At 35.5% G+C, this 18,556-nt stretch overlaps 1 protein-coding gene across 3 annotated transcripts in view; it reads left to right on the top strand.

The window, feature by feature from the left end:
• The window catches only part of Uba1 (ubiquitin-like activating enzyme 1), a 381,832-nt gene that overhangs the window by 43,113 nt on the left and 320,163 nt on the right, over positions 1 to 18,556 (top strand). Inside the window, exon 1 of one of the 3 annotated variants that reach the window (XM_090390821.1) lies at positions 8,327 to 8,642. The exons of the other annotated variants lie outside the window; for them this stretch is intronic. Coding sequence (XP_090246947.1) covers positions 8,550 to 8,642 — 93 coding nt within the window. The 5' untranslated portion in view covers positions 8,327 to 8,549. Of the gene's footprint in view, positions 1 to 8,326; positions 8,643 to 18,556 lie in introns of those variants that run through there. 3 annotated transcript variants of the gene reach the window in all.

Raw genomic sequence — 18,556 nt, 5'->3', positions numbered from 1 at the left:
CGTGCCAGAGATCGACTAACTCGGGAACCGGCCGAAATTGACTTCATAAGTTTGATTTTTGTTTCTGGACACATTCCATACCTGCATGGAATATGTGTCCAGCTTTAATATATAAATATATATACAGACTGAATCATCATGAGGTTTTTATAATTTAAAAAAAAAAAAAATGTGAATTTCTGGAACAAACTACGTGAAACTGGAACGCAATAGTTTACTTACTAAAATTCAGAGGCATAGTGATGCTATGGCCGATGTGGCCCCGACCATAGGCGCAAAAATTGAGATTTTTAAAGTTTTTTTTTTAGAACAGCGCAATTTGCTTTCCTGGCCATAGGCGCCAAAATTCCTCACGACGTCTCCGCTAAAATCCAACATTTCACTCTTCACCTAGCATTATGGGGGACGACATTGGCGCTCCATAGTTAACTGGATTTTGTTGATCTTTTGCTATTTCCATGAAATCTCTCTGACTTGGATTTGTAAAGTAGCCTGGCTTTCTTCAATCTAATGAAATGGTCTTCCTCCTAGGCATGTGGTTCTAGTCCCGTTCTGGTTGTTTATATCTGATGTATTTTTTAATTAAGGTGGTCGGGCCCCTGTCCAAAATACTGAGTTCCATGCTGACAGGAGAATGCTGTGGAGAGAGGATCCTGGCGATCTTTGATTTGTCTCGGGTAGGTTGAAACTTTCAGAAGCTTGTATACGGCTCTGATTGTGTGTTGTTTTAGAAAGGAGCCCGGCTTATCGGTTGTACCTTTTGATGTTGGGCAGTGTTTTTCAAACTTTCAATACCTGCATATCCCTTCTGAAATATTAGTAACACCAGCGTACTCCTCTGGGCAAAGACAATTGGAGAGACGTTATACTGTATTTCATTCAAATACCAATAATTATAAGGTATTTAATATTTGCATTTTATGAGATCATCAATTTACTTCCATAATATAAACTTAGATACTCAGAGTACATGTACATATTCGAAGCTCAATATAGTATATATACATACATACATACCGGCCACCGAATTAGAAATTTCGCACAAAGTGGTTTCGGTATAGGCATGCGACTGCCAGTACCGAGCCTTCATTAAATAATTCGGTCAACTGCTGCATACAAGTTCTGTTTATTCATACAAGCCTTCTCAGACGAGGGCGATCTTGTTCCTGACAGACTGTCTTAGGACCACAGTTACGCCTCCTAGAAAAGCAATGTGGGTTATTTTTCCCACTGATTAACCACCCGAGATATCTGACCTTTTGAGAAACCGGTCAACTGCTGTTTTCAAAATCGTGGCTCCAGTCAGACCGGCATCCATAATAAGGCCATTATCGAACTCCGAAAGATCTTTTGTTTTTCCCCATTGTAATCAGTACTTAACAATTACTGACCAGCACGTTTCTTAAATAGTTGCCTGGGACATGTGACCAGGTATTTTGCATATACCCTGCGTAAGTAACGTTTACGTGTATCTGAATAATTCCGTGGCCGGTATTTGTAGAATTACAGAATACAGCAATACCTCTGTGTTCGTTTATAGTTAAGTCCTGGATTATTTTATTTTCGAACTGGAATTACAGATTTCATTTTAAGATATACCTTCAACCTAAATCTCATACTGGGGAGTAGTTTTTGAATCCTTACGAAAGAAACAGTGGATTGTTAAGTGTGCCCTCCCACGATGAAACCTTGGAGATGTCACGTAATACTTTAAAATTGAATCTAGATAAAATAGGAAAATCTACTTATCCATACCGTGTTAAACCACATTAGTGATGGTTTCCGAGTCGATTTTCGAAAAGTCTCCCATAACAGACAAGCCGGCCATAAGAACACACGTAGTTAGCAGACATAATACACCATAGCCTGGGTTACTTCTGCCATGCATACAAAACCAAGTTAACTTTTTGTTTACGTACAAATTCAGCAATTTGCATATGCAAGACTTTTCGAATGGGAAAGTTCATATAGCAGTTTTTGCTTGTTTTCCCGCATCCCAATGGTTGGTTGGGTAGCGGCGCTAACATTACTAAGAAATCATTTTAGAACAAGGTGATTTCCCATTGCTTCCTCGTCCAATAGTATTCTGTGTGTGTAAATATGTGTTCACGGGACCGGTTTGCCTTTTTTTCAAGAGATGACCCATCCATCCCCCCTCACTTCCGTTGGAGACCCGGCTATCACGATTGAAAAGCCCCTGATAAAAAGTTATTCACATCATTGATGGGATTCGAACCCAGGTCTTTCCAACCAAAGGACTCCATTGATACCAACTGAGCTATGAAGGCTATATATTGCATTTTGTAAGCTACAAAAAATTGCGTATTTTTGAGGTATTTAAGACTGTATGAAACCTGTTCCATTTCCATTGTTCGCGAAGAAAATATTATCATTATTGTCTGTGAAAGCGTTCATTTTACTATTTAACTTTAGATCACAATCATAAACTCCAAATCGGCTTCCTGGTACCATTCTGCACATGAGTAATTCTGAGCTGCTGCTTAAGCCAATACAGGTGCACACGACAGTATGTGGTGTGAGATTTGCTAGTTTGTATTCATTAGTAGAGGATAGGTAAATCAAAATGGCAAATCACGCACCGTACGCGAAGATTAGGTGCATTAGCTTGCAAGGCACTTTTTCAAAGTACAAAAGTTAGTAGTGCGGAAATGTGGTACAGATACACAGGGTTCGTCATTGTCGAGAAATTGATTTATTGGTGCGACGAGGAACACACATAATTGAACATTGAATTCCAATGCCGGATTGTGTGATCGTCTTTGCAATACTTTATCGATTTCTCGACATTACATAATTTTGGGGCGTGCTGAGAACAGTGAAGTCTGCTGTAGAATATTCCATTCTTGAACTTTTTTATGGTATTAAATTTTCCCTTGTGGAATGAGTTTTCATTCCACAAAACGGGTAAACCGTCAATTAACAAAATGCTCTTATTTTTAAACACCGAATTCAAAACCATCTATGAATCCATTTCTTAAATATAATTTTCATCCATATAGCTTAATTAGCCGTTTTGACTTTTTTTGTGACTTCCCATTCACGAAAGGTTGTAGGCCAATAGTACACTGCTTGGAAAGAAATCAAAGACCACCATGGCTAAGGTGCCATGTAACGAGTCACGTGTTTGTAGCCTGTATAAATTGGAGGAATACGATGCTTCCAAGTCAGTACAACTTTATCCGTATGAAATGGCTGCGAGCAAGGAACGGACGGAGCTTGAAAGAGTTATAGTGATGCCATGTTGCCTATCTGTTTGGCAAATTGTGCCATCCAAGGTCAACAGTCAGTAACAGCATAGTGAGACGGAAGTGCACTGAAATTGCTATTTACAATGGACGACTCACCAAACGTGACCATTTGAAGGATACTATGTAAAAAAAACAGTCATTAATCGGCCTACCAATAGAGGTCTTGGGCCTCTGTAGTAACACGAACATTGAACTTCGAGAAGTGTTTTGTAGCTTTCCTTCGGAACTGACCATTTTCTCTTTCAGAAACACAATGCACCGTGTCATAAGGCTCCTGGTGTAACTGCTTCGTTTGTGGACACGAATGTCATCGCACTTGACGGCTTCCACAGAGCTCTAATCTCAACCCTATTTGAACATCTGTGTAATGAACTGGAGCATCGGGGGAGGTCATGGTATGTCAGCCACGCAAATCCAAGACCTCAATGCATGTCTACAGGAAGGGATAGTCCAAAATTCTCATTGATCGTTATCGCAAGCTTGTGGAAAGTATGTCCCGTAGGATTGCAGCCGAAAGTTGGTTTTACAACTTATTAAGGTGGGCGCCATGGCTGTTTCTCACAGTGGGGTCCGTTGGCTTCTTTCCAAGCAGTGTATATTAGTAGAGCGAGTGGACTGAATAATATATATTATTATTATTTTACACAGTCCGGAAATCCTGCTGTATAGACCAAACATAGAACTTTTTCAAGCTTCTGGGTGGTGGTCACACACACACACACACACGAATACATTTTAATGACTAATGGTTTGACATCAGTGAATAAGCGATTTGAAAAGGCGGTATTGCATTGTAATATGAGTTGTGGTTTCTACATAACTTCTTTTTCGAAATATTCACTCGTCATTTTTTCTCACAAAACGAGCTTGTATTGTATCCACAAAAAAAATCTCCATTTTGTCATGCAGTTAATATTTTCCAGTGCAGTTCAAACTGTAATTGGGAATAATCTTAGATTATATACTCATCTATAAAATGAACAGCAGTGCATTTCACCTGCATCACAAGAGCCTAGTACCTTTGGTAACAATTTTTTCCTATCTTTCTCCATCGAAATATAGATTTAAAACAGATTTGTATGATTTTCCTACAACAACCGTTCGACCAGAAGCTTTCGTTTACTTTAACTCACAATATTTTCAGTTCTAGCAATCCTTTCTCTAGATACGATCCACGTGGTTTTTAAAATAAGTACTGTCCGACCACACATGGAAGAACCCTGGCTGGCACACTGCCAAGAAGTCAATTCATGTTGAAGTGAATTAAGGAATAAGGTGATGTACGAATTCCACCAGCACGCGAAATCACATACTGTACTTTATACGTAAAATTTTCTATCTGTTGTACAAGCAAAATAGTTACCACTTTAAAAACTAGAATTTTCATAAAAGAAAAGCTAATTTTCCGACGTATAACAATACACTCGTCATTGATTACCCAATTATCGGAATGGATTCGCCTTCTGCCATGAAGAAGTGTTGAGGGGGGGGGGGTCTCGCATCTGTGGTCGGACAGTACTCAGAGTTGCATGAAGTACTCGTTACGTACGTCAACCACTATGGCTAGTGGACAACAGTGAACTGCATTAAACATGCCAAGAAATTATATTCATGGTTTAATCCTTTATCCAAGTTTAAGCAAACAATGTTTGTGCGTGAAGTATCTTCACGACTGGGCTACTTGCATACAGAGGCTGAGTTCACGTCAATTGCTTTAGTATCCCATAATGCAAAGCACACATCACTCGCAAACATTGTGTGCTTACACTTGGATAAAGGATTGAACTAAGAATATAATTTCTTGGCATCTTTAATTCATAAGTGAAAAAGCTTTAAAGTGAACTGTATTTTTCAAACCACGCTTCGCTGTCTGCTTATTTTTCTATTATATATGTTTGATTTGTTTTGAAAAGGAAAAATTTTCCCTCATTAAAACTACGTTTTTTGTACTTACCTTCAAGGCCATATATAAAATTAACAACATAATGAAATTATATCCTCAAGATGTGCACAGATACTATGTATGTCACTTGCTTGTTTACATTATTTCTGTCAGTGTAGTTTTCGTTCAGATTAGTCTTTTTGACAATACCAATATTGTCAGATCTTGTATTTCAATTGTCTAAGGCAGTGGTTCTCAACCCCTGTTCCCCGGAACACTGGTGTTTCGCGAGAAGTTCTGGAATTTGTAATTTTTAAATTAATTTGTCAGCACAAATTAATTTAATGATGGTTTTACTGATGTTTAATTAATTATTAATTAACAATGAATAAATTAATTTCTCAAACTGTGGTACATGTACCACTAATGGTACATTACGTTATTTTTGGTGGTACAATTTTTACACAAAATATTTAAATAAATGTTCAGAAAAATGTATTTATTACCCACCATTTACTATATTTCATTATAATGTAAAACTTTCATTTACGAATATAAATAAATAATATAAATTTAAAATATTTTATTCTTTGATTATAAACACTCCATGTGGGATGTATTGATTTTTAATCGTGTAATGCGTTTATGGTGGTACATATTTTTTGATTCTTATTTATTTGGTACAAAACTTAAAACGTTTGAGAACCCCTGGTCTAAGGTACTAATAATTGCATCAATCCATGTAAATATTGGTCTGTTGTTTTGGTCTTCACACATTTGTACGACTATACCACTTTACATTTAATGTACAGTCATATTTCTTCATAATAACTTCAGTTTTTATGAAGAAATATGATCTGCCATTATTACCACCCGTCTCCCCACCACCACCAGAGATTTAGCTGTGGTTTCTAGTAAGAGCATCTGTTTTATTCCTAATCTGGTCTCAGATCTGAGAATAATAACACATTCAACAAAATCTACCCAGGAAAGAAATCTACAAAGATTACCAAATTCAGCGTATTGGTTTTAAATGATCACTTTCAGTGTAGTCTTATCACCAAGAGTATGACTCATTTCAATGAACCTGAGTTGAATCTTGTAGGGATAAGTCCATATAATCATTGACTTAGCACTGCTTTGATTGTTATTTTAAAGTGTATACCATCTTTTTGTATCCCGCCAATCAAAAAATTTGGATTGGGCCAGCCCAGTACTATGAGTTCATGATCGTAAACCCCAAAAGTCGAGATCCAATGATTACCAGCTCAATACTTAAAACACATTTAGTTGCTGCTGCTTGCATTTTCTACAAATATATGGTTCACTATTTATTAGAATCGATAATTCCTCAACCATGCTCTAATTTCGCATAAATACAACAACTATTAACACCTTTTCAGTTCCTGACCCATAGTACAACTTTTCTATATTTTAAGTTCACCTGTTTTCTTAATATTTTAATAAGATGGATAAAAAAAAAACATTAGTCAGTAAAGCTTACATTTTCCAGCTAACAGTGTTGATATGAGTCGCTTTGCAGTTTCTCTCTATTTGTGGATTTCATTGTTCGTTAACTGTTCTCCGATCTCTCTGGCGGTGGTAGTGTTCTAGTAGAAAATTATCTGTGAAGTTTAATCAACCTTGAGTCGCTTATTGATCCGTGTTCTTTTTATTGGTTTTTATATAATTAAAATATTCCCTTCTTATTTCATTCTCTTCACTGAGTGCTGTCTGAAGGACATCTTCCTTTTTATGCATTTCCTAAAGAGCATAATCTGCATCCCACGTAAACAAGCTTCGTAACCTTAATAGTGTTAACCTAATTTTTTAAAAAAATGAATCGCCGCCTTGCTTTCATAACCTTTCCCTGCTGCGTGCATTGCCTATCGTTTAGAATATGCTCTTATATATCGTTCATTGTTAGCGTTTCTGTTTGCATTGTTTTGTCACATTACTAGTGATTCGCACGGCTGAAACAAAAATTGACCATATAAAACGCGTTATTGTTAAAGTGGTGATAGCGAACGTTGGTTCTATTCCAGATGGTTGCTCATTTTGAACTTCTCAAGTTATCAAAGACTGCGCAACGCGTTCTGAAATTTGGTTACTTTTTAATGCAAGGCTTTCTGAAATATGTAGTGACTTAGAATCTAATTTAATTGAAGTATAGAATAACTTTTAGGTATATTTCTCAAAAGCATATGCAGTAAATTTTGCTGTATTCTTGCGTATGCGTATAGAAAACAGAGTATTTTTTTTTTTTTTTTAATAAAAAGCAGATCATTTCAAGTAGCATTTGTAACATACAAAAGTATATGATAAATGGTCTGTAGTGCTTAGCCAGAAAATCATCAAATGGATTGATTTTCATGCTGTATAAAAATACTATTATGAATGCACCTTTCTTTATTAAATACGAAAATAAAAATAAGTACCAAAAAGCTTTTGCTAATGTGTCTGGTTATTAATGTATTGGCTCTGGACTGTTGCAGCATAAACTACTTGACAGTTAGTGTTCTGAACTTTAGTCACCGTTGTTACCTATTCACTGTGCGGCATGAAATGCTTATTATTGATTAGTTTCTCGTGGTGAGGAAATCCGAAACATTAACCCTTATACATTCAGAATGTGTGTGTGAGAGAGAGAGAAATTTATTATTATTTACTTGATATATCACAAACCAAAATGATTAATAATAAACAAGCGTCAGTCTATTAATATAAGAATAGCCAGAAATCGTAAATTAATGTTCAAAGTATAATAGTTTGTGGTTAATAAGTATTCACCGATATAATTATTTTAGATTAATTTATTGCTTTTCATTGTATTAACTTTTTAAAAATTTCAATTATAAGTACTTGTAACAGACTTATGATATTTGTCATGTAAGAATAATTTGCTCCTGCTAACGTTTGTTCGCTCTTCTTTTCCGAATGCGCGCGTTTCGGCCTTACTATTGGTCCATGACAACGCGCTGACGCCACATTTATATTGCGGCGTAGCCTTGACAAACAAGTTCCCGACTTATGACGTAATTCCTCTTCCGACTGCCACCGATCACATCTCAATTACACTATATGCATTGCAGACGGGCATGTGTCACCGACTATCTATATATCGTAATCATTAAAGTGGAGATCCTCCTGCCACATCTTTGTATTCGATCACTAACATCCTGTCGAATTACTAATCCGTGAAGTTCGCAGACCCGAACTATGTTCTGGTACCGTTGTAAATTCAGATATCAGAATAGGAAAGAACCAGTTGGAATTGCGGATAACTACTGTAATTTGCCGTTGAAGTATCTGCAGTAGTCGTTTCACTTACGTGTTTTTGTGCTAATACAAGGCCAACTAGTCTAACTGGCAAGGTATTTGTTACTGGTACGGTTGCTATGGGAACAACTTGTAGTTCCAATCTCGATGGTGATTCCTCTGCCAGGCCGACGGACCCTCCAGACGAAGTTCCGCCCGAAGAAGACGGTATGGTAGGTGGGCATTTAGTGTTAACGAAGTTGAATTTACCCAATTTAACCCCTTGGATATTTTAGCTTAAAGTAATAATATAACATTTATTTGTATTTTTAGTTTTAAATCGCGGTGTAGTCCAATCTGACTCAAATATTTCTGTAAGATTAAAATGCTGATTTTATTGCTATTCAAATTCTTCATACCATGGTATGAAGAATCTGAAATTAAGTAGCAGTTATTTGGACAAGTCTTTCTTAAAATGGAGAGGATGTTGAAGGGTGTGTCATTATTTCCTTGTGATATTTTGAATTTAGGAATTACCTTTATGGATTGTGTGTGTGCGCGCGCTAATGAAAAAGAAATGTTTGAATAGGAGGAAAGGGTATTCATTGAATACCCTTTCCTCCTATTCAAAATATGCATGGTTTCTTGACATCCTAACCTGCTAGTATGTGGAAATTTAATGAATAAAGGAAGGTGGCATTATTGAACATAAAATTTGAATTTTTATTTTTGGAAATGCTTCTAAAAAAATAACTCAGTAATATTGACTCATGTATCATTGGATTTGTTTAACACGAAGCATTGAATTTAAGAGATGAAATTAACCTACCAGAGCAACTACCATGAATCTCGCATTTATAACTTCTGAATTACATTGATTTAGAATGCTCTATATTAATTTGTTTGAATAATCTGGCTTGTAAATTTGTTTAAAAAATGACTTTTTTTCAAAAGTCCTTTGCCTTTATTTCCTAGCTTTGACAAACATATACTTACACTCAGATTTCATGTAATAACTTTCATAATTAATTTCATAGACTAGTATATGAAAATATACTTCAGCTATCTTTAAAAATATTATTTTTGTCAGAGAACAAGCTGAGCATTTCAATTAAAGGTATCATGTGATTTGTTTGGAACCAAAAAAAGTTTTCATTACTATCTTTATAGACATCATTATAGATATTTTCCTGCAAATTGGAAATGATGGTAGAATGCAACACTGTAAAGGACTTGAATATTTGTTTGCCTTCAGTTGAGGAGATTGTTAGACAGTTCAGAATTATTTGCAAACCAGTAGCAATTGTATGTGTAATGCATACACAAACCAGCAGTTTAAAATTTTTGCACTATGAATTTAAAGTGATTTTGCTGATTATAAAAAGAATTTATGATCTAAATGTCAATCTAGTATTTTCAAATGCAATAGGGAAGAGGCTAAACAGGAAGAAGAAGAATCTCATCTTGGGATAGGGCAATAACTTTTGAGCTTCTTTTGGCTTAAACATCACATCTACAACTGCTATAAGTCATCTTTTTGGTGCTCTTGTCTGAATAGATGCTACGTCCAAATCTGTCTGGCAATACTGCTTTGTCGGACAGATCTGGATGTAGCATTTGTCCAACAATACTGCTTTACTGCTTGTCACATATTGGAAGATGCCACTTTCAGAATTCTTGACTACTTTCAACAGAGATTAGACTGTTGATTTCTCTCTTAATTGAAAAAAAAAAGTATTTGTATGGTATACACAAATAACAGAATATGCCGTGCTATATTCTATATACATTAAATTGAAATTTAGAGATTATATTTTTAATTTTGGATGTAATTGAGTACAGTGGTACTGTGAAATGTATAAGCCTTCATTTGGTTTAATATCTATAATATTTTTATGCAATAACTCTTGTCTTCATATTATTATATGATACTCCCCCCCACTCCCATCATTCTGTATACCATAAACCTGAAAAACTCGAACATATAGAAGTTATGTTGGTTCAGTGCTTTTAAATTTTCTTTTAAACAGCTCTTAATATTCTGGTGATACCAAAAATTAATATTGTGAGCATATGTATTTAGTTGTATAAAACATGATTACAGTCCATGTTACTAGATAATATATTAAAACTTTGTCTTTCAGACTTCCTTGTAATTTTATTTATCGTTTACTTTCTAACCATAGTTGTGCTCTGTGTACAAGGTGATTGAAGTTTTTGTAATTTTTTATATAGCATTTTCTCCCATCATTAGTTGTGTAATAACTGTATAATAATTATGATTTTGGACACTTTAATAGAAACTTGAACTTGCATCTTCTAATCTCTTATATGACCTTTTCTTTTTCCCTGTTACTCAAAATGCTTTATTATTATTTTTTTTTTTAAATGTTATGTTTGGCCTGATATCATTTAAAATCATTCTCATCTTTCAAATTCTGTACTCAATTTTCATAGAATCACAGAATAATTGTTTTAGGTCTCAGTTAAAAATCCAAATTTCAAAATCTGAGACCGTCTCATCCTGTCAGATTTGTTTTGGCTGTTCTCCTGTAAGTCCAACTCTTCTAATAATGAAGTCATTTTTCTCAGATTTTAATGTTCACAACTCTAAATGAGGTTGAAGAACTGCTGCATAATCTGAATATGAATTTGTCAATAGGGATAGATGGAATATCAGCATGTTTGCTAAACAAATATTCAAGCAAATTGGCTAGGCCTTTCCCATTTTTGTATAACTCGAGTCTCACCTCAGGAATGATACCACGGGAATGGAAGGAATGTATGATAGTTCCATTGTATAAGGGCAGTGCAAAAACTAATGTCTAACTACTGACCTATCATTAGGTCTGGTGTGGTAGTGAAGATTTTAGAGAAGTTGGTAAGAACTTGCATACAGGAATAGGTAGATAAACAAATTATATTCTGCAAGGAGCAGTGTGGGTTTGCTAAAGGAAGGTCATGTTTTAGTAATTTGCTCATATTTTATAACAATGTTAGGGCCAAATTAGATATGGAAATGGATACAAGGAAATGGAAAAATGGATTTTGCTAAGGCATTTTATGATAGGATACCATACAAAAGGCTGTTTGCATAAACTCGAGAATATGGAATTAAAATATAAACTCCCGACAAGGATCAGTGGGTGGTTGACAGAGATATCAAAAAGTGGTATATAGTGAGTGTGAATCTGCCAGATTTATTATTATAAAAATAACCAAGATCTAGTTAGTAAGATACGGGAGGAATATGGGGCAACCAAGAGGTTTACCAGCACCATTATCTCTTTACATGGCGTATGGAGTGCAGATAGTTATGTGGACTTAAAACAGCTTGGACTTACGCAGAAGGATATAAAAGTTCTTTCCTACAGGGCACACTGGTGGCATGGCGTTGCCACCAGCAAATGACTACAATGATAACTAGAACAGGCATAGGGTAAAACACTTGTAAAGGCTTAGGCCTATATATCAAGTCTGGAGGTGATGTAAGGGTAATATTGCCCATAACCAATACAAAGATTAAAAAATAAATAAATGACCAGTGGTGTAATCCAGGGTTCAGTCCTTGCCTTGAGCCATTGTTTAATCTATACATTAATGGCATGAGGGTCTAACAGGAGATGTGCAATTGTTTGTCGATAATATGAAGATAAGCAGGGCAATTAGGGATGAAACTTACAAAATGATTTGAATAAGCATGAAATTTGGGAAACGAAACTGGCTGTCAGTTTAATGTTAGCAAGTGTAAAATTATACATTTGGATGTGATGAGATTCCAATGGCATATTACATTAACATGGTTACGCTACAAGAAACTGATGAGGCTAGGGATCTTGGCGTAATTGTGGATATGAATTTGAAGTTTCAAGGTCACATAGTAACAGTTTGCAAGTACAACTCGGAGGATAATTGCAATGTTAAAGCGAACCTTGACATGTAAGAATAAGGAAGTCATTTTGCCTCTTTTAAGGCCTTAATAAGACCTCACCTGAACTATTGTGGGATTCAAGGGGGTAAAGAAGCTGTGGAAAGGATGCAAAGAAAAGTTACAAAGATTATATCAGGATTATGGGATTCAGATTATGAGCATAGATTGTATGTGTATTAGACTGTTGAACAGGAGAAAGAGGGATGATATGATAGAGATCTGTAAACTTTTGAATGGGTGTTATAGGATATCAACTCATGAAATTTTTGTTACATGGAAGGTGGGGAGAGAAGATGGGGCATCCATGGAAGTTAAGTTTGTTACAATCAAAATCAAGAAAGAGGTAAGAGCTAGATTTTTCTCTCACAGAGCAGTGAGTGAGTGGAATAGTTTGCTCTTAGGGTTAGTGAGTGCATCTAGTGTGAATGAATTTAAAGGAAGGCATGATAGCTGGTTTGGGTGAATATAGCCTCTCTGGATGAGTCCTTGACCTTTCTGGATATCTCAGATAATAATAATAATAAATACAAGTAGGTATTTATTATTAGCCAAGTCATTTGCTATCATCATCAGGTTGTTCAAGTGCCTATTAGATAAACCCAACCTCTTCAAATACTTTTAATCGCTTCCTGAAAAGTGATCCTCTAAATATACTGTGACCTGTTTATTTTCTGGGTAGTTCAGATAGCCTAATATTTCTTCTCACACTACCACACTCATCCATATGTTGAGCAGTTATAAAAAGAATATCAAGTGGGATTGAGCTTCAAGAATTCTGTTTTCATTTCCTTGGTTGGATTTTTTTTTCTTATCCAAATGTTTGACTTAGAATAATGCTTATAAGCATGATGTATTTTTCCATTCGATATTGAATATTTGTCCTTTATATAAGCCTTGGTTCTCCAAAGTGTGTGGCAAGATTATTCATGAAAAGAACCAAGTTTGTTGCAATCTGGTATTATAAAATTGATTTTATAAAAGCATATAATTATAAGTAACTTGACACACCAAAATTTATTTTATATTTATTTTAACTGCTATCTAACTTGGCAGCTCAGTTAGTATAAGCTGTTGGTTGTTTCTGCAAAGGCTGTTGGTTTGAATCATGCAAGAGGTATGAATGTTTGTTACAGGCTGCTCTGGATGAGCTTGTATAACTTCTAGAGTTCATAATGTTTTTAAGCAGGAAATGTATATCCTGTCCAAATGGCAATAGTGCTTTTTGATCACGTCTCAAAGTAACATTCTGGAATATTTTTACTGCACATCAGTTCTTTTTGTTCTGTTTGGCAAAAGCACTGAGCTTATGTCATTCATGCTAGAGATTTTGTTTTAAATAGCTTTCTGTGATTTCTGCCTCAGTGATTAACCTCTGACTTCTTTCACTTGAATTGTTCTGTTGCATTGTTTCCCAGAGAAGAAAGCTACCCTTTGGCTTAGTTTTCTTCTAATTCTTGCATTGATTATGATAAATGTTCTGTTCTTCCATACTTATAACATCCATTGGTTTTTCATTGGAATAATCTTGTCCAGAGTGTACTAACAAATTTACTGTTCCTGATAGCATTTTTCCAGTTGTAAAGGTTATGTCAGCAGTAGCCAGATCCCAGTTCATGAGTCACATGCAATTTAAGGTTGTTCACTGAGCCTGTTTTTAATTTAGAAATAATATTTTTTGTATATTATTGAATATTGTCACCTCAAAAGGGTTTTTGTAAAAGAACAAAAAAAATCAGTGTAAGACTAATTGTGTCTAAAGAAACCTCTTAGTCACCGGTAATTCCAGACAGGATTAAGAAGATTAAGTCCTGACCTGAGGCTACTATACATGGCAGCGCGATATTATGCGGGGGTCTCCCATCTAATTGCACCGGTAGACATGGGTGGTGGGTGCAGACCGCCGAGGTACCAAGGAACGATGACGTAAGCCGAAAATGAAGGTCATTGGGACCGTATAAATAGCAGTTCGATACACCGAAATGGGGTCTTGTCTTGCCTTTTTCTTGGAGAAGAGTTTGAGACGATCTGGTGTGCGTTCCCTTCCTCGGGCCAGCAAGAAATTTCGAGGTCATGTGGGGTTCCGACCTGAAGTTACGATGTACGCTATGGCAGCGGAGTTTTGCTAACATTGTGGGAGATAGTTTGTAATCGCCATTGGAGACCTGCGTTCCAGATAGTAAATGCCGAGAAAGCGACATGACTAAGATAAATGGTTTTAGAAGAAATTAGATGCCGAGTTTTCATGCTGCCAAGATCCAAATGTTTGCCGATATCAAGAGGAGATCGCTCGAAATCCCGGAGATGATATCCAAGCGCAGTGCTAAAGTCGGATGGTAATAGAAGGAAGTGATTTGAGGGTCCATTCAATTTGAGGGTTCAAGTAAGATCTTTCATTGTTTAGCTAGAGAAAAGGATTGTCACGGTGATTTAATTAAGGGATTTGTTTTATAATGATACTTGAGGACTTTAGGCCTTATGTTTATAGTTAAAATATTTGTTATTTGTGAGAGAAGGTCTGGCTAACCTGCAGAATGTTATGTAAAAATTGATCTGAGCTTCTCTAAGTTTAACGAGAGAAAATTATAGACATCTAGTCTTACTAGAATTGATTAAGATAAGGATCTAAATTGTAAACGTAGTCATCAGTTGTGATTTGAAGCATGGAAACTAATTTACTTAGTACTTAAAATTGACCCATTGTACACTTCATCGATATTAAATAAATTGTTTTTTTGTTTAAATAAATTGCCTGATTTCTATTTCCAATGCACTACTCATAAATTCGAATCTGTGTGAGTCTTAAAGCTAGATATTGTCATGACTGCATAACAGGAAATTTAAGTTGATAGATTTACCTAGAATTAAGAGAGAAAAGTTCAGTGTGGTTTACTGTGTGTTATTCTTTGGAGGGAGATTCACCTCCCACCCACGAATTTGGTGGTGCAGCTAGAAACTAAATAAATTTTCCAAATTCAGTTGAGAATAAACACCAGTGGGTCAGACAAAGAGATTGGCTCCAGCCAGAGGTGATTTCTTTGTTCTGTAAGTTTTGCACACGTGAGCTTTTTATTATTTGCAGCCATAAATCAGAAGTATAGCATAGGTCAGAAGAAAGGTTTAAACGAGATAACTAGTTAAAGGTGCCGAAGACAAGATATATTTGAAAATTTGAACACATTATAATATTATAACATTATAAAATAAAATAAACACATATTTAACAACACATAATACTCTCTTATTCCACCAGTATTTATCCTGTATCTAAATTAGCCCATATCAATGATATTGCACTTCCTTTACCTTTCCATGGATGTGCTAAGGGTTGGATAACTTGGAGACCTGGCTTTGCTAACATTGCTTATTAAAAAAAAAAAAAAAGCAATAATCTTTTGAAAAAATTGACTTCAAAAGAAAGCATATTAGTAAGAGGGGGAAAATAAGCTTGATGCAAATTAGCATGGATTTAGAATGAGATTATACATTTAAAAACAGTTATTTGAACTGCTTTGCCGTATTTTCTAGGATATACTAGAGTGCATTATTGACAATTTGGCTAACTGTATTTTCAACAGGAATAAAGCCAGATTCATGGCAAAATTTGAAACTCAAAACAAAAGTTACCATTCACCTAATATGAACTAGCTCTATGTGTTTTATAACCTTTTCTATCTCACATTAACAAAAGTGAATAATCCTCATTAAGTAAAGATCCTAATTTTGCAGTATCCCAAAAATCTGCCATGCTTCAGACACATTATCACATCAAAAAAAAAGTGTTGTGGGGGGGGGGTGGTCTTAAACATGTCCCAATTATTATTTCTGATTAAGTTTGGTTGGAAATAATTTAACATTTGTAGCAATCCTTAGTTGTGATCTCACCAAGCAGGAAAGACTACCAATTAAATTCCTGGAAATTTCTGATCACCAAAGCTATAAAGGGAATACGACAGTTGTATTTGATCGAAAATAGTACATCGAAAAAAATAAATTTATTATTAGTAGACATGGTGTGAAACCATTAATCATGACCCTTCTAAACACTATAAAATTAGTACTGAGAGTACACCTTGATTTACTTCAGAAAAATTACTTCCTGGCTAACTAAAATACTATTAGTTACACTGCTGCTGTACACCTTGAATGTATGGTTTGTCCAAAGTATGTAAAAACATCCCACTCAGGCCTATTGTAGATGGTATAGACTACTGTACTTATTATTTAACCAAGAAATTAGCAGCAGGACCTTACTGAGATAATGGGTCTTTGCTCTTTCTACCTTAGGAGCACAAAGCACATTATTAATAAGACCAAAGATTTTGCTACATATCTGTCAGTTTATACATTACTCTCTTGCATGTTTTTGCCACTCTATGAAATGAAAAATGCCATCAACTGAAATTCTATATGATACTTGCAGAAGTTTGGAAGGCTTAATCATATTACCCCTCTTTCTCTTGCTTGCTAGTGTCTGCAGTCTACAAATTCTCAATCTGTTTTCATAATCAGTATTCCATAATCCTGATATCATTTTTAACACTCTCCTTTGCACTCTCTCCACTAATTCAGAATCACAGTGGAAACCCAGGAGACCAGACATGTGCACAATAGTCCGAGTGAGGTCTTATCAAGGCCTTGTAAAGAGGCAAAAATAACATTATACATGTGAGAGTTTGTTTCAACATTGCATTATCTTTTGAATTGCATTTGCAATCTTTGCTACATGGCTCCTGAACTTAAACTTCCTATCCCTAGCCTGATCAGTTTCTTCTAGCATAATTCCACTAATATAATGGAAATCCAATATACGACGCTGGATATCAATCACACCAAAGTGCATGACTTTACATTTGCTGACATTGACCCGACATCCATTTTCCCATGCCCACAATTCCAGCCTATTCAAAATCATGCTGCAAGTACTGCATTATCAGCGACATTACTGATTACCCTACCGATCTTTGCATCATCAGCAACTAGCTGTATGTCACCTGTCAAATCCTTCCCTATGTCATTAATGTACGGATTGAATAACAATGGACCAAGGACTGATCCTTGTGCGCTTTGTCAAATAAAAATTTTTCTATTAAATGTGACTTCATCTAGATGTCAGCTATTGTTAATGTCAGAAAAAAAAAACATTGGAATTAAGTCGTTTTTTTTTTTTTTTTTTTTGACAAACATAGTTGGACAACAAGAAATAAATAAAAAAAAAAAAAACTGGTAGATCTGGTAGGTAGTAATAATTAAGTAGTAACGAATATAGTATGAGAGAAGACATGAAAGGTCCATTGGAAGAAGCAAGAAAGAAACATGTTTGCCACCCAGATATGATAGTGCTGAGCTAAGGAGGAGGGCAATGATAGCAAATGATTTTATGCATAGGCTGTGTAGAAGAAATGGATATGAGTTTTTAGATGTGTGGAGTGAGTTTGATGGCAGAAAAGACTTGTATAAGAGGGGATGACCTGCACATGAATTCATTTGACATCAGGATCCAGAAAAAATTGCTTCTTGGTATGTGACCTAATGCAGAAATTCAGGGAAACTAAATCATAGAGTATGTTATTGTATGCAAACACGATAAAGATGTTTGAATGTCTTCAGACATGGTTATGTAACTCACGAAGGGGTGGGAAAATATGCTTTGGAGTTTTTTGTACCTTTTAAGTATGTCTGGGGAGGGAAACGAGAAAGTTCTACAGTAAGGTATAGATTGCATATCTAATTATAAGAATAGGCTAGGTGGTAATTTATTATGTCTATACACAAATACCAGGAGCCCCAGAAACAAAGGAGTTGAGTTCGTTGGTTTATTGAATATGTTGTGGCTTATGATTATTAGTGAAACCTGGTTATCAGAATCATATATGGTAACTGGGATCAAATGCAATGGGTATACTATTTTTAGGAATGACAGAAGAGATAGAGGAGGAGTACTACTGATAATATCAGATGACATAAGTCCAGTTAGGTTAGAAACACAAGAAAACAGTGATGGTAACAATGTCACATGTACTGGTGAGCTTGAGTCTGTCTGATGCGAAGTGGAGGCTAACAAAATTAAATATATGATGGGGCAGGTGGCTACAAACCTGGCGGCTCAGTTGTAGGGAACGAAGAAATGTATCACCAATTTAGCTATATGTGTACCAAACGATCATCATTATGGATGACTTTAATTTTCCAAACACTGATTGGGTAGATGAGAAATCT

The sequence above is a fragment of the Typopeltis vanoorti genome, chromosome 3 (assembly GCF_054136105.1).
Source record: "Typopeltis vanoorti isolate ZY-2024b chromosome 3, IOZ_Tvanoo_1.0, whole genome shotgun sequence".
In the NCBI taxonomy this organism is placed as follows: Eukaryota; Metazoa; Arthropoda; class Arachnida; order Uropygi; family Thelyphonidae; genus Typopeltis; species Typopeltis vanoorti.
This window is presented reverse-complemented; position numbering and strand designations above follow the sequence as displayed.